We start from the raw sequence: 12,095 nt of genomic DNA on the forward strand, positions 1-12,095 counted from the left end.
TTGTTCTCCTGCCTTTTCCAGCCGCAGCCCCAGACAGGGACAGCACCACACCACGGCGCACTCCCGTCCCCTCCCTCCGCAGCCACTAAGCCACAGATTTCTGCAGCTTTTGACAACGCCATTGACCTAAGGACAAGGAAGCGCACACAGCCCCAGTCTGCACCGCGCCATGGTCCCACAGGCAGCTGGAGGCTCCCCACGGCCCCGGACAAGGGGAGCTCCGCGCCACCCGCCCTCTCTCTCTGAAACCGACCTTGACATAAGAGTCTCTGATTCATGAACCGTTGGCTGGTTCTTCCGGTTTGTGTGGCCTTTTGGGGGAAACCTCCTGGGCCTCTTCCTTATTGTCCTTATTACACTGAATGTCTAGATCTTTAGATACGTATCAAGATACATGTATATCTTTATATATACACACACATATAGAAAGTGTACCTGTATCCTCCTTATGGGAAGGAAGTGGGGAGCCAATCAGAGCCTGCTCTGAGATCACGTGGCTATGATGCTTTCACGACACGGAAACCAGCCAATCACACAGCAGGATGAACACACGTCGGGTGTGAGCCAAGAGCCGTGTCCTTGGGTCAGCGGGATGAGGCAGGAGGCAGAGGTCAGCCCGTGGTACACGGGCTCCATGCAGACCTCACCGCGAGCGCATTTCTTGTCAAGTGCGCAACCGGGACGTTCTGCGCTCTGTCCCTGGGAATTTTCACCTGAGGCCATCAAAGGAAAACATTTCACTCTCTTACCTGTTTTCTCCTAGAAAACATTCATTAGCCATGGAATTCCCTATAGATGCACAGAAAGATGCAGAGTTCTGCCATTCTGAAGTAACTGATTGTCCTAGTACCATATAGTGCATCAAATCTGGGGCAGACTTTATTACTAACGATTTTTTCCCCCACTTTTCATTCTATTTTAAATTTAAAAAAAAAACAATCAAAAAAATAGATTTTAAAACCCCTCAGATTCTCAGAAAACCATAATTCTCAGCCAATGACGCTAAGACAATACTGGTATCTTAATAATATCTTGGGAACTTCCCCAGGTCACGGTAGAATCAAAGTTTTGCCAAAGGACGTTAGCCAACTTTTGATTCTGTGATTCTAGGAGTCTGTGTTTCACGGCAATGTCCTCTTTTCAGCAGGACCTGAGAAATCAGGGTGGAGTTCTTTTTGCATCCGTGCCTCTTAAAAACCCCTCGTGGTGGGGTTTACCTAGACAAAGCACTGACAAGGTGTTGGTCGCCTTCCTGTACAGTGCTTATTAAGGGAAGTCCGGGTTGGAGGTGGAATATCTGAAATTCTGGGCCGGTCTCTCCTGCTCGTATGGCTGGAAAAGAGCGTGCTATAGAGAGACCACATGCGTTTACTCGGGATCGTGAACTGTTGATGCCTTCTGGGAAGTATGCTGTAGGGAAGGATTTCAAAAGCTATGATATTTTCAGTTTCTATTCTGCCCATTAAAATGGGCTACCAAAAAACTCTCAGTCTCATCACGTCTGAACGTAGGCATGATATCTGTGCGTAAACATGGACCTAAAACACATATGAAAATTCAAAACTCCGCTCACACACACCTTGTGGTAGACGCAGAGCATCCTGCAGATATAGATGCAGTTTATCCCACTCTGTGCCTAAGTCTGCAGCTCCTTCTCTCCTGCTCAGGTGGTGTGGCAAAATGATAATGTGTTTCAGGAAACCCGCAATGAGTGAATACATCACTGGGGAGTATTCAAGTACATCAGTAAGGGACAGCATTTGGGATCCTGTACTAGAGTCGCTTTCCCTATTAGCTGGTTCTGTTCCTCTGCCAAGTCAAAAGTCCACAGAAAAACACTCTTTCCCACTAAGCATTTTGTTCCTGATCCGGAGATCCTAAACCAATAAAGTCAGTGGACAGCGTCACTTTTGTGTAACGTATTCCAACTACAACTTAGAACCTTATCAAGCAACGGAACGATCTCATTTACCTGCGTTAAAAAAAAATTGTTACGCACATGCAACACCACCACCGCCACCGCCACCGCCACCACCACTGAAGAACAGCCTCTCTGCTTAACAGACCGCCAAACGTGCTGGTGGTTAAAGACCGATACTGTCCAGAATCCTTCCTTTCGCTGGGGTGGCTGATGATCAAACCTCCTCCCGTGAAACTGTAGCGATCATCACTTTCAGCATCGATTTCACTTCCATTTCACAGCCGTCTTAGGAAAAAAGAAAGAAGCTCCTTGAGCCTTTTATGGCCAAAGGCAGGCATCAAGCTTAGGATGCAGAACCTGACAGCCCTGGCAGTTACTAAGGAGGACGGCTACTCACAGATACCCGGTGCAGGAACCCACTACTTTGGCAAAGCTTTGGATGGAGATGTTCCACAAGGCGTGCCTGACAAAAACGAAGCTTTGCTGAAAAAAGCCACTCAAAACAGACCTTTTGCCTCTGAGGAGAAAGCATATTCATCCTTTCACCTATGCTGAATTAAATTCGTGACCCTTTTTTTCGCAAAATTATCATCCACAAACACTTGGGACTTGGAAACGGTTTGGCAGAAGCATCCTTTATGTCAAAAGTAGGACTTCTACCGTGCTTATGATAGCCAGCGTTTCAATTCACGTTTCATCCTTAAAGCCTTAGGCCTAGATGAGCTTAGCGACTTCGTAGAGCTGAGTCGGCATGGCATGAGAGCAAGGAACCTTTCTTTTCCATTCTTTCAGCGTTTGTTCTTCTGGGCCCAAGGAACGGAGAAACCCGATTTAAATACAGAAAGTAGAAGAGCAAGGCCTGTGAGGAGCACGGAGGTCGACTGATGTACGTAGGCTGTTATGAAATAAAGGATGTCGGCAATGGACAGAGGCAAAACAGTATCAGCTGGGCCAGGATACACGAAATTCAGAGAAGCCCGGTCCAGGGGAGACTGGAATTAGCTGGCGCCTGCTCAGGGGTAATGCCTGGCAGCTACCAGGTAAATGGAAGCTCAGGTCAGATGGGGAGTTGGCAGAGGGAATACTACGTTTGGGAGGTGTTTGGGAGAGAAATGAGAAGCCTGGACAGTAAAGACAGGGATGGGAGTGAAGATAAGGTGGAAAAAGTCAGGCTGTAGGAAACATTAGAAAGTATCACACCTGAGCCAAAGCATTGAATAATTCCTGAACAAACACTTCTTTTTCTGAGGTTTCAGAAGTAACCTAAGAGTCTCATAATTTTTCTGTTGTGTGAGTGGGTTTTGGGTTGTTTGTTTTTTTCCCCCTGGACATTCTCTGCCAAAAAGCCTCACCCCTTTCATTCATCTCCAGACTGAAACAACAAACCCTGCACTAGTCCACTGGCTGCAAGAGAAAAGATTTTGTGTGGTAGATTAATAGACTCCAGTATGCTGGAATAACCCTGGGTGTGTGTGTGTTGCAGTATCTCAGTTAAAGAATAATAACCCACATAAGAAGACTTTTTAGATTTGCTTTTGTGTTAAACCATATAGAACATGAAATTGTTAAAAGAATGCAAAGAAGAGATAAGCAGTGTAAACAGGTACGGCACAGCTATTATGATGCACAGATATTTCCTTCATCACTAGTTCACAGTCATTCTGCAATTTCAAAGTTGCCTCAGGAAATTGCCAGGCACTTCCAAGCTTTGCCAGAGTTCAGCAAGGGCAAAGAACTTGGCAACATCTAGACTCCAGAGGCAACTTTAATGAAGCAAAATGCTTATCAGTTCACCCTATCTTGTTAACATTAATGGTGAATGAGGTACAGACAGCAGAATTCAGCCAAAGTAGCTCTGAATTTTTCTTAATCCAAAGGTCAGAATTGCCAGAATTAAGGTGAACTGTGAAACTATTGTTTGCCCCCTTTTTTCATGATTGGACTTTTGATCACAGAGGACCCCTGCTTCATTCAATGTAAGAAATGAAACACTGTTGGCAATATATTTATGTTGCAAAGGATACTAGGGAAATGTCTGTAGGATTCACTACTTTTTTAAAGAGATTCATACATAGCAGAGCTAAAAAGAAGAGGAACTTTTAATCTTGAACAATTTATTAATGATTTAAGATTTTGAATGAAATCATTATGAAAGTTAACTTTTACATGGGTGTATATATATTTATATATATATGAAATAAAAATGCAAAATTAATTGATCCAGAAATGATGAGAGATTTAGATAAGGAAAAAGACAAAATTACATGTTTTGGCATTTCCAAATGGGAACTGACATGAAACTCAGTTTGCTTTAATTAGCTTTCTTCACTTAGTTTCATTTTCAGTTAAAGTCAATGCAAAAATATTTTTTTGTAATGCTACCGCAAAACTTTGGATCTTGATTGCTGCCTGCCTATATATCTTGGGGTCCATCCTGAATGATTGTATTCCCCTCATATAATCCAAGCACATTAGAGGAAAAGCAACACTGAATTGTGTGATGTGTTTTCTTCCAGGTACCCTGACTGATCTGGGAGGACAAATATAATACTTAAAAGGTAACGAGCTGATAGGGAAAATCAGCTACATTATTTCTTGAAGACAAGTGACAGATAACATTTCAAAATATTCTAATTTAGCTTAAGCAGACAGAAAGTAATTTTTAATTTTTTTTTTCAACTGCCTTTTCTATCAGGAAATGATATTGACAAAAAATTTCTAACCAGCTTATATGCGTCCTAAGTAAAATAGGAAACGCAGTGTTTCACAAGCAATGAAAGCAATGTAGTGAAGCGGCATCTCAGGGAATTCTGCACCTGCCTTTAACTCAGTAACACTGATGACCTGTGAGATCCCACAGGAAGCTTGTGAATGTCTGCATTCCTCATCAAAGGTGTCTCAGTTATGTTCTTTATTGTTTGGGTCCTGACTTGTGATACTAAAGTATGATTTGCAGAAATGCTGAGCAAATGGAATCAGTTTATCTCGGGGAGTTATTCCCTAAATGAATGCATTTAGATACCTTAATGACTGGAACTCAAGAAATTAAAAATTGTTATTTCAGGGTAGAGCTTGAACAAGGGGAAAAAAGCTCTTTGCAAGGAAGAAGAAAATCTGAAATGATGTGAGCATTCTCCATTCTGTTAAAATGAAGTAATGTCCTAGCAAAAAAAAAGAATTTGTAAACAGGTTATGAACACTGTGTCATAAGTTATTCAGGCTAAGGAAATGAATTAAAATGGCAGATACGACTTAATTTTGGAATTTTTGAGTGCTTTAAATGTTATTTTAATGTAGCTTAAAAAACTAAAAAGTTGTACTGTGCTTTGGTTTTGGCTGAAAATAATTCTTAGCAGCATGGGCCTCACAGCCCATGTAAATAAAGATCTCTATTGTCCAGTGTTTGTAGATAATAGGACAGGGTCTTTGGTGATATGGAAATATCCCTTCTCCTCACTACTTCATATGCCAAAGGTTGGGCAGTGACATACAACAAACCTTTGCCTATCTGTAGCATTTTTTGAGGCTAATTCCCTCTGCACCTGCCCTGGAGAACAGTATATTCCTCACAAAGTAATTTATATCTCTTTTCCCTTCCCCCGAATGGTAGTGTGTATTGCATATGCTGTACAGACAAGTGGCAACAACAGAAGGAGGAGAAGTTAAACTGTGCTGTTAGAATTAGGCTTTTCAGGTCAAAGCTTTCCTTGCATGAACAGCAGTCAGGAAAGTTTGTTTATGAGTCTGCTGACACCAGTTAATATCTGGAGAACTGAAGGAATGGATATCACAAAATCATAAAACAGCCCAGGTTGGAAGGGACCTCGAAAGATCATTTGGTCCAATCTTTCATGGAAAAGGGAGCCTAGATGAGTTTATCTAGCATCTCGTTCAATTGCATCTTGAAAACCTCCAGTGATGGGGACTCTGCCATGTCCCTGAGGAGGTTGTTCCAGTGAATGATTGTTCTCACAGTAAAAAATTTATTTCTTATATTGAGATGAAACCTCTCTTGGATGAAACCTCCCTTTGCATCTGTTGCCGCTTGCCTTCTCCATGTGGTTCCTTGTGAAGAGAAGAGCCTCAATCCTCTTTGTAGCTGCCCTTTAAGATATGCTGAAAGTCTGTATTTGTTCTTTGCCTTCCACTGAGAAAATGCAAAAAACAGTTGGACCAAGAGAGAAAGGAGATGACATAGGTTCTCCAAAGAGAAAATCTCCACAAGAATAATGAGGTTGTCTGGGAGGGCTGAACATAGGGTTCTCCTCTTTTGGTGGGAATTTGTGCCTTTTCCTCATGGTCACATGCTATGTTTAATGGACTGATATCACTTTAACAGTGTGTGGAACTAATATACATATTTTTTTATCAATAAAGCAACAAATATGTAATAGAAATTACACAAGGAATGTCAATGAGGAAGAATGCAACATAGCTTTCATCCCACATGGTGAGGAGCTCATGTAATTCCAGTCTGAAGAATTTCTGGCCACTCATTCCTAATCCCATGTTACATGTTCTAGTCATGCCTGTGCTGTTTGGGGAGGTTGTGCCATGCATCAGATCCATTTAATGACTCACATTTGTTGCAAAGAGGCACATTCAGTGCTGTTGTGATGGGTATATCTAAAGATGGTACTGCCTCTGAATTTCTTCCAGCCATAGAAATGCAAGTCTAAGGAGAATTCATCCAGAGTGCTAAAGAATCCGCAAGTGAAATAAGTGTAAAAGGTAAAACATAAAATGCAGAATTGATGATTGTCACCTATGACAAAACACAGCGATAAGAGTCCTTATGTTCCCTTTGTAAGTGAAGAAGGACTCTATGAGAAAAGATAAAGGGTGTATGGAAAAAATAGTCAACCATATGTTCTCCCAGCCCTCCTACATCACTTGTAATTTGTATAAAATATGAGCAGAGTCAGATATAGCAAATGTATAAGGTGACTGCAACATACTTTTCCCACCTGTAAGTGAGCACCATTAATAAACTAAACTCTCAGGCTCACAAGTGTGTCATAACAGATCTGTATAGTACATATCTGTGGCATAATAGTCTGTATGGAAAAATAGGCAACAGACAAAGGAGTAAAATGGTGGACTTGTGAGTGAAAAAACACCAAATTTGGCTCAGCCATGGTATCCTGTATTGCATAGTCATGTCATTTAACATACCCATTCTTTACTGCTTTCCCTATAAAATGGGATAGTATTTCTTGGCTTTATAGATCTTTAGAAAAAAAATCAGTTAAAGATTTTGATCTTGTCAGCTGATACAGACACAAGTCAAAAAACTGGACAAAAGGAGTCCCTCCACATGGATAGATGTGATGCACAGAGAACATAATTTGAAACTTCACGTATCACTTTGCCTTTATTCAATACCACTTATGCTTCTTGCTTATTCAGAATCAGAAAAAGCGTTCAATCAGGAAAGCCATTTGTGTCACGGAGCTGTTTCTGTTATGTTGTTCTCCAAAGCACACTGACTCTCAGAGTGGGATTGCAGTGGCTAATATCCTGAAAACTAAAAAAATTTCTAAAACAGGTACCTGTATGTGGGAGTAGGATTTCCACGAGCTTGACAATTCAGAGATACTTTCTTCTCCTCAGAATCAGTTGGAAAAATCACATCATCTGGCTCTTGTACAAACACTGGCCCATAGTCAACACCTTCTGTGGAAATAGAAGTGCTATAGTTTAGGAAGTCTGAATAAATGTAAGTATATTATAGCTTTTATAAAGTGAGATTAAACTATGCAAAATTATGTTTGTTTTCCAGAGGCTCATATCACATTACTTCAGATGCTATATTAAAAAGCAATAGTTCAAAGAAAAAAAAAGATAAGGAAGAAATATCACTAAGTTAACAATACAATACATAGTATGATTTAAGTGTTCATCATGCCTTAAAATGGCTTTCTCATCAGACATATTTTGCAGTCTAATGAGCAGCTCGAGAGAATTAAGCCAGCAAGAGGAGTTAACTCTGCTTGTAGAGAGCAAGGTAAACAAAAATTTTCCTGCTGCTTGCAGCAGCTTATCTCACAAAGAACTAAGACACAGTTTTCCCCTTTATGTCAAGGAGTTGCTAAGAAAAATCACTTGTAAAATTAATGGCAGCAACTGGTGGCTACTATTAAATAACATATAGCAAATTCTGACATTTCATTTTCCTCCACTGTCTTCTCTAATTTTGACATGTATCTATATCTTCATATGAATTTACATTTCTAAAGAAGAAAAGCTGGATAGACCCATAGAATACACCTATGACTCCAATTCATTCATATTGTGAAGAGGGAAGTGTAACCTTCAGAAAAGTAAAAGGTTCCTGATCATGTAGGTCTGAATAGCTAAAATGCTCACTGTGCACTAGAAAACTGGAATTTTAATCAACTTAGACTTTCTCCAAACTCTTGAATGATTTAGTCCCATAATGCTCTCCAAATTTAGACTACTAGCCTAGTGATTTGGGTGAGGGGAGATAGTTACATTGTCCTACTACCTGCAATGAAATACATGGGAGCAGGGTTTTCTCTGTCAGTTTTATGGTTTCATATGTTCACGTCATAAAAGTCCTCCAACTGGTACTGAGGACAGCATGACACCTTAAGCAGTTTATAACCTCCTGATATATTCGTCCTATCAATACCAGCTTGAAGTAAGAAAGGTACACCTGAAGACTTTGGGTTTTGGTCATTGACTTATAAAAATTATTTACTGCATTGTTTTACCAAGTCCACACACTTTCAACCACATGTTATGGGTTCACAGTTTTGGGAACTGTGACTTTTTTCATACTGCTAATAGTTTCAGAAAGTTTGGGTGGACAGGAAAAGGTGCATGGGACTACGAGTCTTGGTGCAGAGAAGAAAGTCTTGAAGTCTGAAAAAGGATGAGAAACATGGGAGACATAGGTCATAGTATGCTAGTTCCGAGATGCAAATTTCCATGTCTTTAAATTCTGTGACATTTTGCGTTTCTCAATTCTATTATTATCATATGGTGAAAAGACCACATGAAAACCCATTATGCTATTCAACCTTCCTTTTTAGTGACTATACACTTATTACACACTTAGTTTTTTGTCTTTTTACACTGCTATTCAAATGCAGATTTTGAAAATAACTTTATTTTCATGTATGTATGCTTCTGCTGAAATAGACTCAAATAATTAGCCTGTCAGTTTGTAAAGACAACAAATAAGAGCAGCAGCAATTAGTAGTTTCTGTTTTGCATCATTTTCAAGTTTATTAGCCCTTTTTGTAGGACTGTGTAAAGGAGTGTGGATTGTTCTTCTGCATATTTACATTACTTCCGTGTTTAGGTACATTACTTCAGTTGGGTGTATTGGCAGAAATATATTTTCTGGGACAGATATCTGCATTATTTAAAAAAACTCAACCGCAGTAAGTGATTTCTGAAATGTGCTTATATTATTGAAGTTTAACTCCAGTACTAAGTTTTGAGCACTACAGTGAGGCTGCCACAGGGGCAATGAAATCAGCTGGCAAAACTTTTTTAAGAAAGGAAAATGTGGGTACAAAAGCATTGTATGGATTGTTTCTTATAATTTGGCTACCTGCTTCTTACATTGCACAAGATAAAATACTAATGAATCAAGCTAGAGTCTAGCAAAACCAAGAATTAATCAATGAATGCAAAACTAAATCATGGGTTTAGATTTAGGTGTTATTCCATGCAGATTAGTAGGTGTATGGATAGGGAGTATATTCATGAAGATTAATGATTTTTATCTTCTCTCTAGGAGTGACTCTGTAGATAGAATAGAATCACAGAATCATAGAATTGTTTAGGTTGGAAAAGACCTCTAAGATCTTCAAGTCCAACCGTTAACCTAGCACTGCCAAGTCCACCACTAAACCATGTCCCTAAGCACCACATCTACACGTCTTTTAAATACCTCCAGGGATGGTGACTCAATCACTTCCCTGGGCAGCCTGGTCCAATGCTTGACAACCCTTTCGGTGAAGAATTTTTTCCTAATATCCAATCTAAACCTCCTCTGGCACAACTTGAGGACATTTCCTCTCGTCCTATCGCTAGTTACTTGAGAGAAGAGACTGACACCCACCTCGCTACAACCTCCTTTCAGGTAGTTGTAGAGAGCAATAAGGTCTCCCCTGAGCCTCCTTTTCTCCAGGCTAAACAACCCCAGTTCCCTCAGCCGCTCCTCATAAGACTTGTGTAGTCTAGGATTGCTGGAAAGAAAAGAAAAAGATGCAATGCTAGGTAGGTGCTGGTGTCACTAGCAGTACAGGTGTTCTTTCTACATGTACTATTTGCACCAATAATACTGAAATAATGTGTTGCACTTTCTTTTTGGAAAAATTACCTGAACTCTTTAGGTGGAGGCTGGCCTTCTTAATGGTAGTGGCCAAATGTATACTTGTGCTATGTGGAATAAGAAGAACAGGTTTTACTTCTGCCTGCAGTGAAGACAATGGTAACAGAGAAAGTTCAGTGCATGCAGGTCATGTTCCTAAAAGATTAAAAGATGTAGTTGGCTGCTAGTCTGCATTTCAGATGGAGTGTGGAGTACTGGCAGAGATTATCTGGAGACTCAGAAGCAACATAATAGTGAATGAGAATGTTCATCAGTTTGTAGCTAAACTGACTAAATGAATTCTTAGATCATCTGGACTGCGACAGAATAATTGAAGAAAAAGGTCTATTCTGAAGAAACCAAAGGACTTGCTGAAAAGTCAAGACTATATATATATATATATAAGGCTTAATAAAGGGGTGATTAAATAAAATGCAATGGGGTGTGATAAGTGATATGCAAGAAATCATAATAGATCACCTAACATAACTATCTTCATTTAAACTCCAGTGACAGACTTGAAACTGAAAATCTTAAGTGCTCTATGCCTCCTCTCTTTATTTCAAAAGCGATGAAGGAAACGCAGTGAAGATGCAAATATTTCATATTTTAAAAATATTTTAAAACTATTTTTTCAAATTAAAATGCAGGCTGATTTATAATTAAAGAGAAAACTTAATTTTCTTATACATAATGCTAATAAAAGCTCAAATAAAATGAAGACTTGTGAAGGCTTCAGTATTTGTATCAATGACGGGCACATAGTTTAGCTAGCACTTAGCATCTCATTAGAGGTAATGGAAAGTCCTGGACTCTTCCAAAACTGACCTGGAACACCACTGGAGGCTTACTGTATTCTCTTTTCTATGCAGGGAGTTTAAAGCTACATTGACGCTGTGGGACTTGAGAACATTTCCCAGAAGCCAATGCACGCTCTGCTAATGCTGCTGTTTCATGTGGGATGAGGCTCAGGGATGCAGACCTCATTTCCCTTCCCCTAATACAGATAATGGAGGTAAAGCCAGGTTGCGAGGCATGCAGGGAGTCATAGTGTGAGGCTGCAGATCTGCAAGTCAGTCGTGGAGCCAGGACTGAGGAGTGAATTGGACCGAATGGTGACTCCACAGCCTTAAATCTCTGAAACCGAGCAATGTGAATAATCACACTAAATTTATATAATTAATCCATTTCCCTAGAACAAATTAAAAAAACAAATATGCATGGCACTCATAATACAGAGATTTCTAACACTGGAGGATAAAAGTCTGCACTTTCAGTAAAATGTTTAATAGAATTTTGGCTGTCTTTTACCATCTTACCAACTTATCAGCTGTTATTTTAAGTAATAATTACTTATTAGCAGTTCTCAACATTTTCATATCAAAGAATCATAGAATCACAGAAGCATAGAATAATAGAATAGTTTGGGTTGGAAGGGACCTCTAAAGGTCATCTAGTCCAACCCCCCTGCCATGGGAAGGGACATCTTCAACTAAATCAGGTTGCTCAGAGCCCCCCTCCAACCTGACCTGGAATGTTTCCAGGGATGGGGCATCCACCACCTCTCTGGGTAACCTCTGCCAGTGCTTCACCACCCTCAGCGTAAAGAATTTCTTCCTTATATCTAGTCTAAATCTACCCCCCTTTAGTTTAAAGCCTAGTTTAAAGCCATTCCCTCTTGTCTTGTTGCAACAGGTCCTGCTCAAAAGTTTGCCGCCATCTTTTTTATAAGCCCCCTTTAAGTACTGACAGGCTGCAATAAGGTCTCCCCGAAGCCTTCTCTTCTCTAGGCTGAACAACCCCAACTCTCTCAGCCTTTCTTCA

At 40.1% G+C, this 12,095-nt stretch overlaps 1 protein-coding gene across 1 annotated transcript in view; it reads right to left on the reverse strand.

Annotated features, from left to right (window-relative positions):
• The window catches only part of CNTN5 (contactin 5), a 296,554-nt gene that overhangs the window by 269,377 nt on the left and 15,082 nt on the right, over window positions 1-12,095 (reverse strand). The window contains exon 3 of the mRNA XM_009272287.1: window positions 7,474-7,597. Coding sequence (XP_009270562.1) covers window positions 7,474-7,597 — 124 coding nt within the window. The remainder of the gene's footprint in view (window positions 1-7,473; window positions 7,598-12,095) is intronic.

Source organism: Aptenodytes forsteri, unplaced genomic scaffold (genome assembly GCF_000699145.1).
Source record: "Aptenodytes forsteri isolate BGI_AS27 unplaced genomic scaffold, ASM69914v1 Scaffold350, whole genome shotgun sequence".
Taxonomy (NCBI): Eukaryota; Metazoa; Chordata; class Aves; order Sphenisciformes; family Spheniscidae; genus Aptenodytes; species Aptenodytes forsteri.